General features: G+C 39.3%; 2 protein-coding genes across 2 annotated transcripts; both read left to right on the top strand.

Annotated features, from left to right (window-relative positions):
* The first annotated feature begins 1,721 nt into the window (after window positions 1-1,721).
* On the top strand, window positions 1,722-3,590 carry LOC121980079 (proteoglycan 4-like). Its single transcript, XM_042532046.1, has one exon. The coding sequence runs from the start codon at window positions 1,722-1,724 to the stop codon at window positions 3,588-3,590; it is 1,869 nt and encodes a 622-aa protein (XP_042387980.1).
* Window positions 3,591-4,062: 472 nt separating this feature from the next.
* Window positions 4,063-11,998, top strand: LOC121982073. The gene is made up of 8 exons (XM_042534951.1): window positions 4,063-4,894; window positions 4,981-5,036; window positions 5,499-5,661; window positions 6,091-6,179; window positions 6,551-6,683; window positions 7,248-7,340; window positions 7,459-7,561; window positions 11,420-11,998. The coding sequence occupies exons 1-8, from the start codon at window positions 4,709-4,711 to the stop codon at window positions 11,779-11,781; spliced, it is 1,185 nt and encodes a 394-aa protein (XP_042390885.1). The 5' UTR covers window positions 4,063-4,708; the 3' UTR covers window positions 11,782-11,998.
* Window positions 11,999-22,046: the final 10,048 nt, after the last annotated feature.

Here is a 22,046-nt window from a genome sequence, read left to right as displayed (position 1 = left end):
TAGTCTTGACTAAACTTCCCTCTTCCAAATATCAAGTTTTATTTGGATCAATCCTTGGTCAAACTGACCAGATTTAGGTACATTGTTAAATATAAAATTCTAGAGATCGATTGCACTAATACCAAGATTTGACATATATCCACCTTTTAACTCAACCCTATCAGACTAGTATAAATTTATAGAAATCTAAATAACTTAAGTCTATCAGTAAATTTTACTTAAAACTCATTAACCTACTTATAGAGTTAAGATTATACTTATTTACTTATTTCATGTTGTATAAATTTGTTAGGTTGCAAAATGTCTACACATGCCCTCTGTTACTTATTTCGGGCTCCTCATATGTGCTCCATAATTAAACTGAGGGAAACAAAAGTTTAATCGGAGCAAACAAAAAACAAAGAAAAGACAGAGGAAAGTTAATATATATGAGTGAGAAAAGAGGGTAAAAAAATCAAGTTTGGCGGAAGGAGTAGAAAGAAAAAGATATATAAGATAAATTAGTGCGATCTTTTATAATTTTTATGATACTGACTTTTGTTTTTACCTCTAATCTGTTGGTCAATTCTCAATTCTACTTGTCTTTGGGTAATTCTTATTATAACTTTGGTTTAATGTGCGAGAAAATCATACTGAGATGACATATTAGAATTTGAAACTATATTATGAGATAATTGGGGTGGGTGGAGATTTATGGACAATATACCTTCATATTATCACATAAATATTTTATAATTTTAAATATATTATTAAATTGGTTCAGTTAAAAAATCATTTAAAAATTTTGATTTATGAAACTTTTCCATCAGTCATCCCATTCATATAAATCAGAAAGTGTAAAATGGCCAACGTTATTAAATTTATCATTAACAAAATATTCATCTTAATTGATATTTAAATTTTAAATGTATCATTAATCACTAACTTATCTGTTTTTTTAGTTGGGATAAGAATCAATTTATGCAAACTAATTTTGAGAGGATCAATTCCACCTATGGAACGAATGACCTATCAATTCAGTATTCTTAAATCAACATCTAATTAAAAAAATCATCCGTTAATTTATTGAAATTAAAATTTAATTATATGAGAAATTGAGAAGAATTTAGGTTTTGTTATCTTATCTTTTCCTATAGTAAAAGATAATTACATTCATTTTAAACATTTTTAGATTATAATAGCATCCGTTAAGAATTGATCTTTTATCTTATTATAATAAATTTATCAATCTTATAATTAATTAGACATTCCATTAAAAATATTATTCTTTTATATTTTTTAATAAAAAATAATTATACTTATCTCAACTATTTTTTTAATCCGTCTTCATATTTTAACAAAGAAAGATAAGGAAGATAACTAGAGAGTTAGCTTAGTTAACTAGGGTGGAAGAAATTTATTTTCATGTGTCCATCGACATTGTGTAATCCATTGGACATTGCGTGAGGACATCGGTCCCTTACCTTCGCACTGTTGCCAAGGGACTCAATATCTGAAACTTTTTAATGAGATTTTCAATTGGATTTTTCTGACTAATAATAATAATAATAAGCTGGCTATAAAAGCACGAGCATCGCACAAAGTAAAAGCCACAAAGCCAGCAGAACAAAGCAAGCAAACAAGTTTTAAGCAGCAGACAGTAGCGAAGCAGAGAGCAAAGTAGAAAGAAGAAAAAGGATAAAAGAAGAAGAAAATCCTAATCTTTGTCCTCCTCCTTCAAAATGGATAGGGAAAGAGAATCGTCCTCTTCTTCTTCTGCTGCTGCTACTGCTGCACCTGTTGGATTCCGGCCATGGGCCCTTATTCTTCTCTTCTCCCTTCTCATTCTCCTCGTCCTCCCCTCCTCCTTCCGCGGCTTCCGCCCCTTCGCCATCAGGAACGGCTGGGACACCCTCAACATCCTCTTGGTCCTCTTCGCCATTCTCTGTGGCGTGCTCAGCCGCCGCCACGGCACCGACGACGGCGACAGGCTTCCCCGCCAGGTGGACCACGGAGACTGGCGCCGAGCCCACTCTAGCTACCCCCACCTTGGAGAGGCCGCTCCGGAGGCGGGAGGCCTTCGGATGCGTAGTGGCGGCGGTTCCTACCCTGTTCCGAGGCCAACGCTGGATGCCGCCGCCGAGGAGTGGCGTTTCTACAGTGACGTGCAGCATTATCGGCAGGGATCGGAGTCTGGCGTGTGGGAAAGGGAAAGGCTTGGGGATTCCGAGGCAAAAATGATTGGCGTGGACGCATATGCTGAGCGAAGTAGCCCTCTCGCGAGATCTAGATCTCCGTTCAGTCTGCCGCCGCCGACGCAGAGGTTGATGGAAAGTAGGGCGTTATACGAACTTCCCGAGGGGCAGGTGAAGAAGGGTGAGATCTTTGAACCAGAAGCCCCCCATCCGCCCTCGCCGCCACAGCCTCCTCAACGCCAATCGCGGATGACGAGGCGGAGGAGAGCTGAGAAGGTTGCTGAGGAAAAGGAGGTGGAGAAAAATGAGATCTTTGGGCAGGAGAACAACCATTCGTTGTCGTCGTCGCCGTCTCCGACTCCGAGGCAACGCCAGCCGAGGAGGAGGAGCATTGAGAAGTTTCGGGAGAGGGACGTGGGACAAAATGCAAAATGCGAGCCAAAGACGACCGACATTCCGCTGCCAGCACCGGCGAAGTCGCGGCATCAGAGGAGGAGAAGCGTAGGCGATGTTCCACAGTGGGAGGTAGAACAAAATCCTAATGTTCTTGTTGAAAAGCCTCCTACGTCGCCGCTGGACCCCTCGCCGTCTCCGCCTGAGCATCAGGAGGAAGCAGAAGAGGAGGAGGAATTGGCGGAGAAGACGAACCATAAGAAGCGAAGAAGCGGCGGAGCGAAGGACATCGCTGCAGCTATAGCTTTGTTGTATCCGAAGAAGAAAGGAAACAAGACGAAGAAATCTTCCAACGACACAGCACTTGTATCGGCGGAACCTGCCTCCTCCGCTGCGCCGCCACCCCCTCCTCTTCCCTCCTCGGTCTTCCACCACCTCTTCTACCAAAAGAAAGGGGGAAACAAGGCCCGGCAGATCCACTCAGAGTCAGCAGCACCTCCGCCGCCGCCGCCGATGCCTCCGCCGCCAGAACAACAATCCACACAGCCAGCGATACAACCGCCAGTTCCGGCGCCAGCTCCTCCGTCTCTTAACTGGCATCATAAGGGAAAGGAAAAGGTCTATCTTTACGAGTCACCTCTGTCGCCGCCTCCTGCTCCGCCATCACGGCTAGAAAAATCCAATCTTTCGAAGCCCACTCTCCAGGCTTCGTCTTCCATGTCGCCGATACCTCCGCGGTCTCCGCCTCCGCGAAGGCCTTCTCATTCCCATCAAACCGTCGCCGACGAGGAGGTGGCGGCTAACCACGACCTCAACAGGAGAGTCATCGAAGGACAAGCGATGAAACTGAAGGAAAGAGAGACCGTGGCGGTGTCCTGCCCGAGCCCGGACGTGGACAACAAGGCCGACCTCTTCATCGCTCGATGCCATGCGAACTGGAAGCTCGAGAAGCAGAACTCCATGCGCGAGAAGGAGCGCCGCAAACAGCAAAGGCGACAGGAATCCGAATTGAGACGCGTTTAACCTCTAATTCCGCCGCCGGCGACGTGGTCTCGGACCAGGTGCATACAAGTTGGTCGTCGATAGCTGAACAACCGGATCATTCTACCATTGACTAAAATTCGAAGCTGCAAAATGTCATTTGGGCTACAATTCCCGCACAAGAAGGTACAGCAATCCCAGTGAAATTGTTTAGATAAATTCTTTTGATCAAATGACAAGTTTGAAACATTGTGCTAAAGTTGTTCTTGGTAGAGTTAATGCAAATGGAAATTAGTTTACCCATTTGTACCATTTTACCAATTGAATATTGGCTCAACGAGATTTGGGAAAATCTCCATTAGCCCACTAGTATGTTTTTTTTTTGAAAAAAAAAATATTCTAAAATTTTAAATTTTGTACTTATCATAAAATTAAAAGCCAAAAAATGTTTTTTTACCTGAATAAAATGCCTTAGAAAAAAACGTAAATGAAGTGTGAGAGGAGAGGAGACCAATTTGAAGGTGAAATATTTTTTCTAAAAAAAAAATCTGTTTTATTGAGGAAGGGAAGAAGAGAAACTCGAGAAGTGGATAATACGTCGGCCGAAATGCTCTGCGGCCACGCCGGCTCCAATTGCCACCGCCGATACTTACAAGATCTCGAGCGATCTCCTCGGTGGCACCCCCTTCGCCCCCAAGTCGTAGCTCCCAATCCCAAATCAGGACTTCGATTCCCTCATCTTCGTCGCCGCTGACCAGGACAGAGGCGGTCGCCTAAGACGACCAGATTGGTTTTGGCGAGCCCCACTCCCTCGCCGGGTTCATCTGCTCCGGTGAGTGCCTGCGGCGCCCCGCGTCTGTTCGGCGAAGCTGTCGAAGCTTGTGAAGATACTGAGAAGCACAGGGGCGCCCATGTCTTCCTCTATCAGCGTCTTGTAGGTGCGAATGAAACGGGTGCAGAGGACGGTAGGGTCGGTCCAGTCGTCTCCGCCGGCAGGTTGGGTGGATGTCTGACGCTCCTCCTCCTCCCTCCATTCCTCGCTTCCGTCCAAATAAACTTCTCAAAGGAATTCGTTTCCTCTCCCTTTCTTTCCTTTACCCTTGTTACCTGCCTTTCTTTCCCTCTTCCTTAGGAGGAACAAAGTTCTCTATTTTGCTCATATGTCACTGACAATGTTGTCGTCGAAGCACTTTGTGTCACTTCGTATCTCGATGCTCCTTCCACCAGAGAGATGGAAGCAGAAGAAGAATGAGAGGTGTGTCCCTGCCTTTCTCTGGCCCAATCCAATGGTCAGCTTTCTGCTCCGCTGGCGAAGACCGTCTTCCATGGACCAAGATTCCCCTCCGGTAGGCACCGTTGATATAAAATTGCATTTTTTTTATAAAAAAAAATCCATTTAATTTTCTTATATTCTTCAGTCCGGTTCTTGCAGCTGGATTATGATCCGTCACGAGAATTGTTGGGAATAGATGTCGACCCGGTGCCAAGGTTCGCCATTCTTTTTTGTAGTTCTGTTGCTTTGCTCAATTTTTTTGTGGATTTTTATCAGGGCTTCTGAAAAATTACGCAAATTTCTCGGGCAGAATAAAATATACAAGTGAAACAAGTGATGTACAGAATTGGAAAGCAAAATGATAAATTAACAATCTTGGAGTATGTCAGTAGAAATTTAATTGTGTCAGCACAGCAAAACTTAATTGTGGAGAGGATCTAACTGAGCATAAAAATCAGTTCTCAATTTATTTTAAACACAGACCAATTGCATCGATTTTACCCAATATTTCAATAGTAACCAGTTGGTATTAACATCCAAAAGATTTCCAGAGCTGCAAAATATTTGATAAATCTCATGATATTATATCTAAAGTGTTTCTTTACAATTTTTCTGTTTTGCTCCAGGAGTGTATGCTAGTTGTTTTCTTTCATGCTGATCTAAATTTGTTTCTTCAGGAATGTTAATCCTGGTACACAAAAACTTAGGTCCTGGTTTGGTCCAAATGGGCAATACATCAGGGAGTTGCCATGCCCTAGTTGTAGGGGGAGGGGTTACACACCATGCACAGAGTGTGATATAGAGAGGTCAAGGTTGGATTGTTCCCAATGCAATGGGAAGGTGACTGCTGCTTCTTTCCATCTGTAGTTTTTTTGTTAGCATAATTCACTTTTAGTTGTATTTAGTATGGAAAATATTTACAGTGCCATACATATTTACAGTGCTAGAGATAAAAGACCTGAAGTTCTTTGCTTGAACTATTTTGACTATGTTACAATTTTGTTATCAATTGTATTAGTATTACTACAGTTGGATTTTTTTTTCCATCTTCTTAGTTCTTCTTACATAAGTCTTTTTGTGGTATGTAGAACTTCAATTGTATTGACCAGAAATCTTATAATTACAATTTTCTTATTTATAGATGTCATTTCTGTGTTTTACTGCATATTAACGTGACGTCACATTCACCCAATTTAAAGCCACAAACTTTTAGTTCATATTACACAACCAATCATGTCTGGAGCCTTGACAATATCTTATGTGATGCAGGGAATTAGAATCTGCAAGCATTGCTTTGGGGATTGTGTGATATGGGAAGAGTCTATTGATGAGCAACCTTGGGAGAAAGCTCGATCTAGGTAATGCTCCTCGCAATACAACTTATGCTTTGCCTTGAAAATCCCTATAATCACATTACTTGTGATGAACTATGTTTAGTATTTTACTTTTCGCCTGTTAAGTTCCACATCCAAGCCTTGCTTTAAGTATAGGGTACAAGGTCATTGAATAGTGATGGTCACAACATCGAATTTGGTTGACTCTATTGGTTGGTAAGTTGAGTGCATTAAACGTACCAGATTTGCTTCAATGACACCAATCAGACATAGCTCACAACTACTTTGGATTGGCTATGTTGATTTTACCTAGGGATTGAAATGTACCAGAGTTGCTGCTTTACCACAAAATACGACGATTACAGTTTTCTGAAACATGTCTTTTATTTATGCAGCTCCCCTTTGAGAGTGAAGGAAGATGATGAAGTTGACAAATTAGACATAAAGGTCAATGTGGCAAGAAAATCTAAACGAACATACCAGTCACCATCACCTGAAGTCAGCTTAAAGATCAGCAGATCATTACGAGTAAAATTATCTTTCTGATTTTATTATTTGTAGTTTGCCTTTATTTTGGAAATCAAGTGCCAATTCTTGTTATTTGGTTTTGATTTTTCTCATTCTGGATGTTCTTCCATCTACAAGATTAAATTCTCATAAATTAGTACAACTAGTCAACTAGTATAACATATGAATAAATGACCTTTGATGTCATATAATATCGTCAATTTGCTGTGTCTTTACTATCCCTTCTATTTCTTGTATTATCTTGTCTTCTGAAATGAAGTTTAAATAACTGTAGACAATGTATTATCCATTGTCGAGATAAATAATTTCCAGGGACTAGCTAATTACTGCCTGAAGTATTTCGATTGCTGTTCAAGCTCTGATGAGTGCCTGCTAGTTGGCTTCAATTGATCCTGTTGGTACCAGTTAATTTGTTAATTGATGCATCCTTACTTGTTCGGACATGTGTTTCTAAACCTTGGTTATCCATCAAATTTCTTGTTCGTGGCTGCTGTTTAAACAACCTCTTTTTTTTTTTTTTTTTTATTGTATTTCTTGCTTATTATTAAATTCCATTGGTTGCAGAGTCTTAATGCTAAAACAGGACTTTTTAGTAAGCGAATGAAGATTATACACCAAGACCCTAAGCTGCATGCTCAAAGGGTTGCTGCAATTAAGGTAATAACTTATCTCGCATCAGAGTTATCAGTTATCGTAAACTCTATAGTGTGCACATGAAGGACTAGATTTGCACTGTTACCAATTCATTTCCTTTGTCTTAAATCTGCGTCTTTAGAAAACAAAAGGAACTCCTGAAGCAAGGAAGCAGGCTTCTGAAGCTATGAAAGTGTTCTTCAACAATCCAGAGAATCGGGCCAAGAGAAGTATAGCTATGAAAGGTTAGTTTTTCCACTAATCAAATCAGGTTAAGCGTATACAACATCTATGACATTTTATATCATGGAACATTCAAAATGTTGCTGGTATTTATGTAATTACCTACAGATTTCGATGGAATAGGCTAGCTATTCAATTACACAGTTCTGTTCATAATGTCTCCAACAAACAAAACAATCATTACTTATTGAGTTATCGATATAAAACATGAGTAAGAATGAGTTAATCAGGAAGTCGATTTTGCAGTAAGGTGTGATTTATAACTGAAGATGTATACTAGCTTAGAGAGATGGAGAAAAAAATGTGGAATAAATGATTGCTTGCCTGTTTTTCTTAGACAGTTGAACCACAAGCCACACTATCAATAAAGATTGGTATTAATAGTGGAGGTTGTGCCCTACTGTTTACTAGGATGAAACGATTGAGATAGCTGATTGAGATTGTGATATGGTCCCGAGTATAGGATTGAGTCACAGGTTGAGATCCGAATCCGTACTTGGTCATGCAACACGTAAGGGGGGAAGGGAGGAGGAAAAAGACTCGTCTTAGACAGAATCCAAATCACTCAAGGGGGAAGACTAGTCCTAGACAGAGTCCTAATTGCTCAATTTTTCTCCCCTCCTTTATTAATAATGACACTCCTTATATAAGGAGTCAAACATGACAAGATTAGGAAAGATCAACCATAAAGGTAAACAAGGAATCAAAAATAGAAAAGCTAATTAGGTCATTATTTGTTTTCTACTATAGTAGTAGTTAAATTAGGTCATTATTTATTTTCTACTAATTAGGCAATAGCTAATTTATTTCTAATAGCTAATTAGGTAGTAATTAATTTGCTTCCAACTATAGCGATGTTCAGCAAAGGTGTCCACCTTGGCGTCCACATCATCACTCCCCTCCTCGATATTGAGCTTGTCCCCAAGCTCGAAAGCGGGGTATAACGCCACTAATAGCATGAAGGGAAATTTCTGAATTCACTTCCCCTTCTTCCTCACCTTCCTTGTCATCATCAGACACTTCAATCCAAAACAGACATTTACACTTGTGACCCGTGGAGTAGGATTCATCACAGTTAAAACAAAGACCCTTGGCTCTCCATTCTGCCATCTTGGCGCGAGTCAGACACTTGAAAAATGAAACAGGTGGAGTCTCCTTGCTGATGTCCGGGGTCCTGGTCTTCGCCATAGGAGAGCCTCCACTGTTGGTGTTGAGCTTGGTTGTGGTCCCACCCCCAATTCGTGCGCAGCAGCCCCTCACCTTGATGGAAGCACTGCTTCCGTTTTAGTGCCCTGGCCATATTCATTGCAATGCCTAGGTTTTTAGGCTTCTGCAGTTCGATGTCGATACGGAGATCTTCGACTAGCCCTGCAGTGAATAAGTCAACTTGTTGTTGTGGTCGGAGGTCCGAGGTCCGAGCGAGGTGAGATTGAAATTGGCGCTGGTAGTCTTCTACAGAGCATGTCTGCTTCAGATTTGCTAGCTCTCCTAAAGGGTTGTTGCTTAGGGGCGCGCCAAAGCGGATTTGACAGTGGTCTTTGAACTGCTTCCAAGTCATCTCTGGCTCTTCTTGCTCTACCTGATCAAACCAAAGTTAGGCTTCTCCTACCAAGTGGAAGGCAGCAAGGCCAACCTTGCCAGCCTCTGTGGTCCTTTGGTTGGTAAAGAATTTTTCGTACCTTTTAACCAGCTCAATGGATCCCCTTCTCCAGAATAGGTGGGGAACTCCATCTTTGAGTATCGCGGAGCCATGGTGTCGCTGGTTGGCAGTTCAGGTCTGACCTCTGAGCCTTTAGAAGGGTCATACTCTGCGCTGGTAGGGTTGTCTGCAGTGTGCAAAGGTCGTCGTCTAGCATCTTGAACAGTACAGGAAATCTCGGCAATCTGCTCCTCTAGTCCTTGCTGGCGGGAGCGATCTGCTCCATGAAAACTTGTTGTTGTGAGATCAATCTTTTCATGAAGACCTTGAGTTTGGATGTGATAGGATCCGTGTCACCCATGACCGGCTCTGATACTAAGTTGATATGGTCCCGAGTATAGGATCGAGTCACAAGTTGAGATCCGGATCCGTACTTGGTCATGCAACACGTAAGGGGGGAAGGGAGGAGGAAAAAGACTCGTCCTAGACAGAGTCCAAATCACTCAAGGGGGAAGACTCGTCCTAGACAGAGTCCTAATTGCTTAATTTTTCTCCCCTCCTTTATTAATAATGACACTCCTTATATAAGGAGTCAAACATGACAAGATTAGGAGAGACCAACCATAAAGGAAAACAAAGAATCAAAAATAGAAAATCTAATTAGGCCATTATTTGTTTTCTACTATAGGAATAGTTAAATTAGGTTATTATTTATTTTCTACTAATTAGGCAATAGCTAATTTATTTCTAATAGCTAATTAGGTAGTAATTAATTTGCTCTCAACTATAGCGATGTTCAGCGAAGGCGTCCACCTCGGCGTCCACATCAGATTGTCACCAGTTGCATCCTTTGTCTTCTCTTGCAACATCGATTGAGATCAAGTATACTGTTGAAGTTGGTTCATGCAAGGGTATTGCTGCCAATAGGGTCGATTTCCAACTGGCGTGGAATGCCCCACTGGTTGCCTCAACCCCTCTTTGCATGCATTGTTGTTGCTGGACGAAGCCCCCTTGATTTACCTCTCTTCTAGATAGTGGGGGGCCACCTGGAGGGGCCGTCGATGCGATGATTTTACCTTTTGTTGCCAAAGTATACTGTTTAAGTTTGGGAAAAGGAAAATATTTTGTTGCCTACATTGTAAAGGGAAAACACATGGATATATATGGCACTAAGGACACAAGCCTAAATCTAGAATACTAGTGTTGTACTAAATAACCTTATTAACCCAACGTCTATAACACTATCCCTTAGGTTGGAGCATAGATAATATATATGCTCAGTTTACATAAAGTAGAAAATATAGACTCGGATATGATGACAACGAAATGAATTTGCATGAAGTGAAACAAAACTTGAATTAATGAAGTATATATTGAAAGATCCCTTCTACCTCAAATTAGCAAAACTCTGAAAATAGTTGATGGATGCAATGATCTCCCTTTTGGTCTCAAATACATAGTTTGACAAAGAGAGATGATAGGGAGAGAGGATGAAATGAAACATCAATGAAGAGAGAAGAACTAATCTCTCGAGTGGGCTTGTCCTTGAAGTAGTGAATAAAACTGTGTTCGATAGATTGAGGGAAAGTACTTGAGGATCTTAGAGGAAAGGTAGAGAATACAGCTCAACCCTTTGTGTTGGACATAATAAAGTGAGATCAAAATAGCTATATTATTTAGGTCTTAACTAAAAATGAATAGAACGACTCGATAGTTTCCCAGGGACAGGAAATTGAGAATAAGACCTTTTTTTTGTCTCCGTTCATGTCTTCTCTCTCGGTTGATGTCTTCATTGACTTTCTGGCGGTGCATATGCAGCTCACAAATTTAATAGAATGTGATGATGAAGAAGAAAAAATGTGAACTGTCCCTAAGTGCTAGGATTGAAGAAGAAACAGAGACTATTCCTACTCTCTAAAGTCGATGTAGCACACAGGAAGAGCCCCTATTTCACAAAAAAATTGACTGTAATTGTAATAATACAATCCTGTATTAAATTGATTATTTATTTATTTTAGAACAGCTTTCTTCTTACAAAAAATTGATTAGAAATTTAGCTTAATGTTAAATTGGAACGAAATGACTATAGAAATAACCGAAACCAGTAACATGAATTTCCACTGATTCATTGTAATTTCAAAATGTTGGTAGCTAATTGCACGCCTACATATTGTGTGGAATTCTTCTTATATTCCCTGTGATAGTCTTTCACGGCATGCAGGAGTGAAGTTTTACTGCAGTAACTGTGGGGAGCAAGGGCACCGGAGACATTATTGCTCGATTTTAAGGGAAAATTCAGGTCCAATGCCATTCAGATGCAGCAATTGTGGTGGAAGAGGCCACAATCGTCGTACTTGTGGTAGATCAAAATTGGATTCAGAAACACAGGAAAAGAGTCACAATGTGTTGCGACACTGTAAATTATGTGGCCGAAGTGGACATAATCGTAGAACATGCATCGAAGCCAGATATTCTTTCGCTGAAAGCCCACTGGTTGTTATCTCTAAAAGAACGTATTCATGTAAGTTTTGCTTTGGAAAAGGACACAACAGAAGAACATGCCCTCGAAGAAAGGGCATTTAAAAGCCAAACTACCATTTGACACTGATCGGTTGTTCCTTTCTAACAAAACAAATATTGTTTATATACTCCTATCGTTGAGCTTCTTGAGAAAGCTATCATTCGTCTAAATATTTTGGGTCATATAAATAACAAAAGGAGAATTACGTGTTGGGGCATACTTGTAATTTGAATATGTGAATAGGAATTGAACCTGTTTAAGTGATCTAATTTTGGTTTATTTGGTTTCGGATTATTAGATGTGAGTTAGATGTGTAGAATTTTTTAGTCCGTTTTATTATTATCTATGGAATGATAACAGACCGGATCTTCTATATAAAGAATTGGTTTTTGTTGGATTAGGGCATTTGACATAACTCTTCATTCTCCATTGGCGAGATTTTTTCGGTGTTGTCTCCCTAACTCCTTCGGAAGGCGTCTCCTATAGAATCTCGAGATCAAGAAGACGATGCTATACGACAATGATTTTTTTTATTACAATCAGGTTTCATTATCGTTGCTGCATAGAATTATGTTATGACATGCTTGCTGCATATAATTATGTTATGACATGCTTTCTAATGAAACTAGATCTCATGCTTAGGATTGTATATTTCATTCCGAATTTCTTGAATTCATGTGGACTAAGGAATTTTAATTTCCATCAATTGGTATCAAAGTTATGTTTCATTATTTTCATGGTAATAAAGTTAGGATTTTTTTTTTTTGTCAATTTGTTGTTTTAATGTTAGATTAGGTTTTGCTAGTATAAAATCATCTTTGATCATTGAAAACTCTTGAACATAAATCATAGGATAGACTTGTTTTTTTTTGTCAAGTTTTTTTGTATTTCATGAAGAACACGGAGAATAGTGGTAAATCGCCACCGTCTTTAGGGAGAACCATCACGATTTGATCTGTTTAGGACAAAATCACAATGGTGTAATTGATTGTCTGTTGGTGCAATCGACCTCCAAGGTTTTAATGTCAGACAAATATGTTTAAGTATGGAGCTTGATCTAGGAAAGCTCTAGTTGTAGGCTAGGCAAGGGAAGTCCTAGTTGGAGGCTATGCAAGGAGAGAAATCTCGATATATCGTGGAAGTCAGGTGGATAGGTCTGGAGGACTTGATCCCTGGGTAGCCGAATACTGAGTCCTAGTTGTAGGCTAGGTAAGGGAAATCTCAGTATATCGTGGAAGCTAGGTGGATAGGTCTGGAGGACTTTATCCCTGGGTACCCGAATACTGAGTCTTGGTGAGTGAAGTCAAGTGGAGAAAATCCTAGGGGGTGGTAACCTTAGGTAACGAGAAGTCTTGGAGGAGTGAACTCCAAGCAAGGTTGATCGGATGGTTTCCGGTCGACCGCGCGCGGTCGACCGGACCAGCGGATCTCGGTAAATCTAGGTTTAGGTTTACCATTGTATTTTGTATTACTATTATTGCTGTTGGCTAATGTAGTATTGCAGGAAAAGTCTTAGTGGGTCGGGCGATCAGACACTGAGCAGGAAAAAGTCCAAACAGGTCTGGAGGACCAATGTTTGGCAGGTAAGTTGAAGTATGCAACTGGAGGAGCGATAATGAGATCGGGTTCCTAAAGGGAACAACTTTAGGTCGCTGATCCAACTGGAAAAACGGGGAAGGTTTCAAAAGTTGAGATCAAGACAGTCCTACTATCTTACATATTATTCCTGCTTTATATTATTCCTCTAACATCTGTTTTGCAGGAGACTTTTTGTCTAATACTGTTTTATAGATCTGAGCTGATCGGTCGACCGAATAGTAGGATCGGTCGACCGAACCAAGTAGAATCAGCACAAAAATCAGATCAGATCAGAACTGAGTTCAAGTCAGATCAAAGCCTGATCGGTCGACCGAAATGTAAGATTGGTTGACCGAACCATAGTGACTCAGCACAGGATAGATCATCAGCACCGATCAACAGCAAAGGAAATAAGTCGATCGGTCGACCGAACCTAGGGATCGGTCGACTGATCCAATCAGTATTTATTCAGCATTAAAGGATGATCTCGGCAAAATCACGACGAACATGGAAGGAAGTTGTTCGGTTGATCGAAAGGCATGATCGGTCGACCGAACCATTAAAGACCAGTAAATGCAAAAGATCGAGCCAGCTTCGAACTTCAGCCAGGAAGGAAGGGAGCGGGTTCGGTCGACCGAATAGTGGGATCGGTCGACCGAACCTCTAGTACACCTATAAAAACAGGCTCGAAGACAGAGGTCATAGATAACTTTTTGATCAATTCTTGTGCTCCTCTGCAAGCTGCTCACGCTACTCAACTTTCGTCAGCTCATCAAGCAACATCATCCGAAGTGTCGACCTAAGCCTCATCTGCAATACAATTGTCGGTATAATTTAATTTAAGCTTGCATTGTAATTTTATTTAAGCAAGATAGTAGGGTGTTACTATCTTGCTCCATTGTACGATTCACTTCTTTCCGAGGATTTCGGAAAGAAGGATTATAGTGCTTTGCCCATCGATGCGGTCAAGGGTCTTCGAGTAGGAGTCGAGCTAGGCTCCGAACGAAGTAACCGAATTGTGTCTCTTTCTAATTTCCGCTGCTTAACTTTGAGTGTTAAAATACGAAAAGAAAAGTTTTAAAAGACGCGATATTCACCCCCCCCCCCTCTATTGCACTACTCGATCTATCATTGTCTTCGTCTGACAATCAATTGCTAAGCCAAAATTAGCGAATAGAATAGATGGGAATTGATTGGCCGGTTCGATTAGAAGACATTGATCAATTGCTTAAATTAGTAATTGATTGACACAACTGGATTGAACGCGGGATAATTTTTAATCGATTACGCGGTTCGACTGCTGCTATCTTTTCACCAATTGATTGACGGTCTTGAGGTTAGACATAGTAACGATTTGAATCGATCAATCCAATTAATTGAAGCTACCAATTTATGCCAATCAATTGACAACCTTAAAATCGAACACAAAATGGACTTAAATCAATTAGCCAGATCGACCGCTTGAGGTAATCAATTGCTGGTTTTTCCAGTAATTGATTATCAATTTGGAAGTCAAGCACAGAAGGTTCTAGGATCAACTGGCTGATCGATTGGTAATTACCAATCAATTGCCAAGGATCAACAATCGATTGATAAGTGTGTTGTTGACCACAGACGGTTCAGTGATCGACTAGCGAGATTGATTGGGTGATATTAATCGATATACACAACATCAATCGAATGATGGTCGTAAAGTTGGATACAGTAGACTTTCAAGTCGATTAGGATAATCGATTGATAGTAGCCAATTGATTTCTGTATGGTATCAATCGACTGATAAACCTAAACTCAAGATATTAAGGTTGATTAAGTACTTATCTATTCGATTAATGTTCATAGAGATTTCTTGGGTCTATCTATACATGTGCTACTAAATTAAATTATTGTGTTGGCCCAAAGGAAGACACTTTAGGTAGGTTTAGTGTATTTTATATAAATAGACTTATATCTATGCTAAAAGTAATTGGTTCAAAAAAATTTACTTTTATGCCAGATATATGTTTACAGTAGCTTACAACTAAGAAACAAAATATTTTTGTTCAGATCATGCATAAAATATATCAGCTCAAATAAATGATATTACGTCACTGATAAAGGTTGATATGAGCTATAAACTAATATATAACTCATATAAAGTGTCAAATTATGTGTACAATAGATCGACCAAAGGAAGATATAGTATGTGGTCAACTAAAGTTTGAGTTATATCAAAAAGTACCACTAACAAATTATATTTTAGTCCAAAGAGTAAATGTAATGTTGCATTTGGTATGTCATAAAGAATTAATTCAAATGTATTTAATTTTTTTATTTGCATAATCTTGTGTTTTATTATCTAACTTATATTTGTTTTTGGCTTTAATTAAATCGAAAGCTTATAGTATTTTCAGTGCAATCAGTAACTATCAATATTAATAATATTCCCACACTAACTAATTCTAACATTGCTAAATGGAAAGAGAACATAATCGTAGTCTTAGATTGTATGGACTTAAACTATGTATTAAGACACGATCACCCATCACCCTTGACTAGTGCTAGCATTGTAGAACAGAGGGATGAATTTGAAAAGTGGGAGTGATTAAACTGCATGAGTCTAAGTATCATGAGGCTTTCTATTCTAGCACCAATTAAAGACTCGACAATTGAAGGGGAAGATACTAGGAGTTTCCTAAGCCAATTAGCAGACTATCATTGCAAACAAAAAAGTCGAGACTATCACACTTCTTTCAAAGTTGGTGTTTATGTGGTATAATGTCAAAGGAAACATCAGGGAGTACATTATGGAAATGCCCAATATTATCACAAGTCTGAAAACACTAAAACTCGAAATGTTTGAGAGTACGTTAGTGTATTTCGTCTTAATGTCTCTACTGTACAATTCACTAATTTTAAGATTTCTTACGATATTCAAAAGGAAAAGTTGACATTGAATGAGCTTATAGATTAATGCGTGCAAGAGGAGGAGAGTCTTCACCTAACATCGGGTTCTCAAGGCTTGAGCAAGAAGTGAAAAAGGATCAACAATAAAACAAAGGGTAAACAAATTGTAGATTTTGGGGTCTATGGTTATAAGGAGCATAAGAAACAGGATGAAAAGTCCACTTGTTTCTTCTATAATAAGAAAGACTATGTGAAAAAAGATTGTCCTAAATACGTCAACTGGTGTGTAAAGAAAGGTAAATTTCTCAATTTTATTAGTTCAGAAGTTAATTTTGTTATTCTATCCACTATACTTGGTGGATAGATACCGGTACTACTACTCACATAAATGTCACTATGCTGGTTTGTCTCAAAAGCCATCTTCCACTTGATGTCGAAAGATACATCTATATGGGGAATGAAAAGAAGACTAAAGTTGAGTCTATAGGTGTTTTCAGGCTTTATTTAAGAATCGATGTCTATTTGAATTTAGAAAATACATTTATTATACCGTTATTTAGACAGAATTTGATTTTAATTTCTTATTTGAAAAAATTAGGTTATTCTTGTTCACTTGGGAATAGAATATTTAGTATTTTTTTTAAAAAAAAATTAGTGTTGATTAGCAATGGTTCCTTGGTTGATAAGTTGTATAAATTAAACACCTTAACTCTGAATAACAATGTAATTATGCATAGTATAAGTATGAAACACAAATTAACTGACGAAAATTGTTTCATGTTATGGTATATGCGTTTAGGACATATATCTAAATAATGTATAGAAAAGCTAATGTCACATGAAATTCTTAGTTCCCTTGACATGTCAGATTTTGATATTTGCATATTATGTTAAGAGGAAGACCTCTAACAAATAGAATAAGGGGGCTAGCCGTTGTAGTGGCGTTTTAGAGCTAATATATATACACATATGTTGACCATTACCTAAGGCATCTTGGAATAGACATACATATTTTATTAGTTTCATAGACGACTACTCTAGATTCGACTATTTGTACCTTATTCATGAGAAGTCACAATCTTTAGACATGCTTAAAATTTTCAAAGTCGAAGTTGAAAATCAACTAGGTAAGAACATTAAGGTCGTCAGATCTGATCATGGATGTAAATATTACAATCTATATGGTGGATCAGGTGAACAACGTGTTGGTTGGTCCTAGGAAGATCGTAGTGGTTCCACTGTATAAAAATTTTGTACAAGTGTCGAACCTTTCCTAAACAACCTATTGTGTTCTTTAGAAGTTAAATTAGGAATCGCAGACGGAACTTAACATCATTGATTCCAAATTTAACTTATCTGTTCTTAATGGTTTAGATATGAATTGCAAGCAGAACTTAACACTATTGATTCAAATCCACCTACGTTATAAATTCCATTAAATATTAATTTCCAAAATTGGCTTCTAGGACTGCATGACGAGGCACATGACTTTCTTGGGTATGAGAGCATACACCACCGCCTAGGCAAAGCCTTTTAAGGAAAGCTAATATTTAATTTCCTTATATAACTCTAGGTTTAACCAAAAGGAACAATCGAATCACAAATTCGAAAAACAAAACAAAGAAAACACAACTTCGAAACAAATCCGAAAAACTAGAATTTAATGCCTCTTGTGTTTGGAATTCATACAAAGAAAAATAACTAGCATGATGCAGAAAATAATTACTAGTTATACCTTTCCTTTGTATGCTAATAACCTCGAGATCTTCTGTTGTATTCCTCGCCTCGCCTTAGACGTCGTGTGGGTGACGATCCTCCAAGATGAATACCATCCGAAAAGCTCCTCCTCCTTCTAGTACTCGACCACCAACACCACCAAGGAACCAAAGAAAGCAAGGGGAAAGGGAAGGGAAGAGATCCGGCCACAAGAGAGAGCACAATCAATAAAATAAGAATAGATGCATACCCTACTTCTCCTCTTCTTCTCCTTCTCTTTGTATCCGGCCATACAAAACAACCACATAGAGGTGGTCGGCCCTAGCATGTAGAGAAGCAAGGGTCGGCCCTTGGAGAAGACTTAGGAGAAGAGAGAAAGAGAATTGAATTAGAATTGAGGTCTCTCTTCCCCTTCTTTTATAATACTTGCCCAAGGCAAATAAGGAAAGATTTTTACAAAAAATAAAATCTTCCTCTTGTTTTTCCTTTTCCCCCTTTTATTTTCCTTTTCCTTTCTCTTGATTGATTTTAATCATAAACCAATGATGGGTTTAATATATTGGTCGGCCCCTTGCTTGGGCACCAAGCAAGGGTGGTCGGCCCCCTTAAAAGGAAGAAAATAACTTTGTAAAAATTTTATAAGCAAAGAAAAAACTCGTATAAAATTTTACAAGCTCTCTATTAATTTCCTAAAGCGAATGTTAAAAAAGGAAAGTTTTAAAAAATTAAAACCAAGTTTTAAAATTTAAAACTTCTCTTCTAAAATTTCTTTTTTTAACATGGTTACAAAAATAGAAAGTTTCAATTTAAAACTTCTCTTCCTTTTTTTCTAAAACCATGAGGATGGTTTAAAAAAGGAAAGTTTTAAAATTTTTAAACTTTCTTTTAAACCATGTGGCATAATTCAAATAAGGAAAGTTTTATATTTTAAAAACTCTCTTTTAAATCTTGTAGATATCTACAAAGAGAAGATTTAAAAAATTCAAAACACCCCTCCTTATTTGAAATATGTGGTCGGCACCCTTGAAACTTCTTGTGTCCGGTTACCTTAAGGAGATTATGGCCGGCCCCTTTGGCTTGGTCACCAAGCCATGGGCCGGCCCCTTCTTGGACACCAAGATGAGCCTTTTATGGATGGACTTAAGGCTTTAATGAGGCTACGACATGGACCTAGAAGAGAAATTGGTTTTGGTCTTCCGATGAGCTTAAGTATCCCGTGTTCGCCCCGAACACACAACTCAAGTTCATCAATAATAACTCATTCCACTAGAGAGTTATTATTGCACTACCGCACCAATCCCAAATTACATTATGGGCTCCTTCTTATCATGAGTGTGTTAGTCTCCCTGTGTTTAAGATAACGAATGTCCACTAATTAATAAGTTACTGACAACTCATTTAATTAATATCTATCTCCGAGAGTGGTACCACTCAACTTCATCGTCATGCCTGACTAAGTCCACCTGCAGGGTTTAACATGACAATCCTTATGAGCCCCTCTTGGGGACATTCTCAACCTAAATTTACTAGGACACAATTTCCTTCTATAATCAACAATACACACTATAGGTAATATCATTTCCCAACTTATCGGGCCTATTGATTTATCGAACTAAATCTCACCCTTTGATAAGTTAAAGAAATAAATATTAAATATATGTGCTTGTTATTATATTAGGATTAAGAGCACACACTTCCATAGCAACTAAGGTCTAGTTCTTTTATTAAGTCAGTATAAAAATAACTTACCTAAAATGGTCCTACTCAATACACTTAGAGTGTACTAGTGTAATTTATTAGTCAAGATAAACTAATACCTAATTACACTATGACTATTCCAATGGTTTGTTCTTTTCCATCTTAGTCGTGAGCAACTATTTATAATTTATAAAGAACTGATAACATGATCTTCTGTGTGTGACACCACATACCATGTTATCTACAATATAAATTAATTGAACAACTGCACTTAACAAATAATTGTAGATATTGACCAATGTGATTCTTTTATTTCTAAATAAATGCTTACAAAAGCTAGGCTTTTAGTATACACTCTAACACAACGTCCAGAATTTTTTTACGAATTATCTTGCTAAGTGTGGGATTATACCTCAATATACATGTCTGGTACTCCAATCATAATGGTGTAACTAAGTGACACAATCGTGTCCTAAAAGATATGGTAAGAAGTATGGTGACTTTTACTTCTTTACCTGAATCTTTATGGGGTGAAGCACTCAAGACTACAGTTTACTTACTTAACAGAATACCTAGTAAGACAGTAACTAAAACCCCAGTCGAGATGGGGACGACTAGGAAGTCTAGCATTAGGTATTTATACGTCTGAGGTCATCCAGTTGAGGCTAGGCCTTTAGGCCTCATGAAAAGAAACAAGGAACGTTAAATTCATTGAGGATAGTAAGAGTACTAAGGTTAGGAAAATATCTTTTGAGAAAATGTAAGCAATCCTTCTATGATCACTACTAGTGCAATCAATAATGGTATGATTACCATATCACATGATTTTGCATGAAAATGCTACAGATGAACCATCAGTAAGTTGGTATAGGTGATAACTTATCACCGATCACCTAGCTTCAAAGAGCATTGGCGAGGACATCTACTAGAGCATGGTTAAAAGAAGACTATAGAAAAAGAGTTACAATGATAGTCAAGGGGTTCCCTGGTGCAGCCGCTTCTACGCTCAACTTAGTTTTCGGCGATGGTGGTGGAAGAAGTAGAAACAAAAAAGAGTAGTTTTAGGATTTTTGATATGTTTTTTCACGTACATCTAATCATCCAAGGGGATTACCTTTTATAGGGTGGTGGTTAATCTCTAGTTCTTCACGTGTCCCCAAATTCACAGGATTGTTATTTTCTTCATGAAATAATTTGAAATCCCGAGATCCATGTGAGCATTATTCTTCTTTTGAAATAGTCCAAAATTCATAGATTTATGCAAGCGCTACTCTCTTTCTAAAATTGTCTAAAATCCCTAGATTTACATGAGCATTATTCTCTTCCTGAAATAGTTTGAAATCTCGAGTCAAAGCGTCAAGGAGACGGGGGTGCCATAGAGTCAGGAATGCCAAGGAGTCGGGAGCACAATAGAGTCGGGGACACCAAGGAGTAGGGACCATAATGGAGTCAAGGCACCATGGATTCAGGGGTGCCAAGGAGTCAGGGTGCCAAAGAGTCGAGGTTGCTAGGAAGACGAGGTCGACTCGATTATCCCTTGACTTGAACCACCATCTCAACAAGACCACATGTTGGACCCCATGGTTATTTTGATGCGATCAACCAAGTTAGGTTTGGTCCTGTTTGATTTTGATCCTTGTGTCTAAGTGTGCAAGAGCTTAGGAGCACAAGAAGTCTAGCGGAAGACACAGCTAGCGAGAAGGATGATACGGGAAGGGAGCCGACGAGCTCGGTGTTGGTGCAACCTTAGGTCAAGGTTGACCTGGTTGACCCGACTCAAGTTGACTTGACTCGAGTTGTATTTTGATGTTTGACTTGGGAAGATTGTTGATGCAACTTTAGGTCAAGGTTGACCTAGTTGAGTTGCATGTTGATGTTTGACACTCGTGAGGGAGTTCTATTCTTGATATGGGACAAGAATAGATGTTTGGGAGATTATTGGTGTAACCGTAGGTCAAGGTTGACCTGGTTGACCTGAAAAGTCCAAGTATGGAGACTTGGCACTGGAAAGGTCCAAGCAGGGAGCTTGGCATGCGAAAAGTCCAAGTATGGAGACTTGGCACGGAAAAGTCCAAGTATGGAGACTTGGCTGGAAAAGTCCAAGTATGGAGACTTGCACGGAGAAGTCCAAGCGGGAGCTTGGCACGAGGGAAAGTCCCAGTGAGTGAGGCGGTGGGAAAGTCCTAACTGGGATGTTAGGCGGTGTGGAAAGTCCCGGTGAGTGAAGGACAGGTGAGAAGTCCGGTGAGTGAAGCCAGGAAGTGGAAAAGTCTGGTGAGTGAAGCCAGGTGGAAGAAGTCCCGGTGAGTGAAGCCGATGGAAAAATCCGTGAGTGAGGCGGTGAAAATCCTAGTGAGTGAAGCTAGGTGAAAGTGGAAGTCACGGTGAGTGAAGCCGGGCATTCGGGAAAGTCCTGGTGAAGCCAGGCAGTTGGAAGTCCCGTGAGTGAAGC

Source organism: Zingiber officinale, chromosome 5A (assembly GCF_018446385.1).
Source record: "Zingiber officinale cultivar Zhangliang chromosome 5A, Zo_v1.1, whole genome shotgun sequence".
NCBI lineage: Eukaryota > Viridiplantae > Streptophyta > Magnoliopsida > Zingiberales > Zingiberaceae > Zingiber > Zingiber officinale.
Note: the sequence above shows the minus strand (reverse complement) of the source record. Positions and strands in the feature narration are given on the sequence as shown.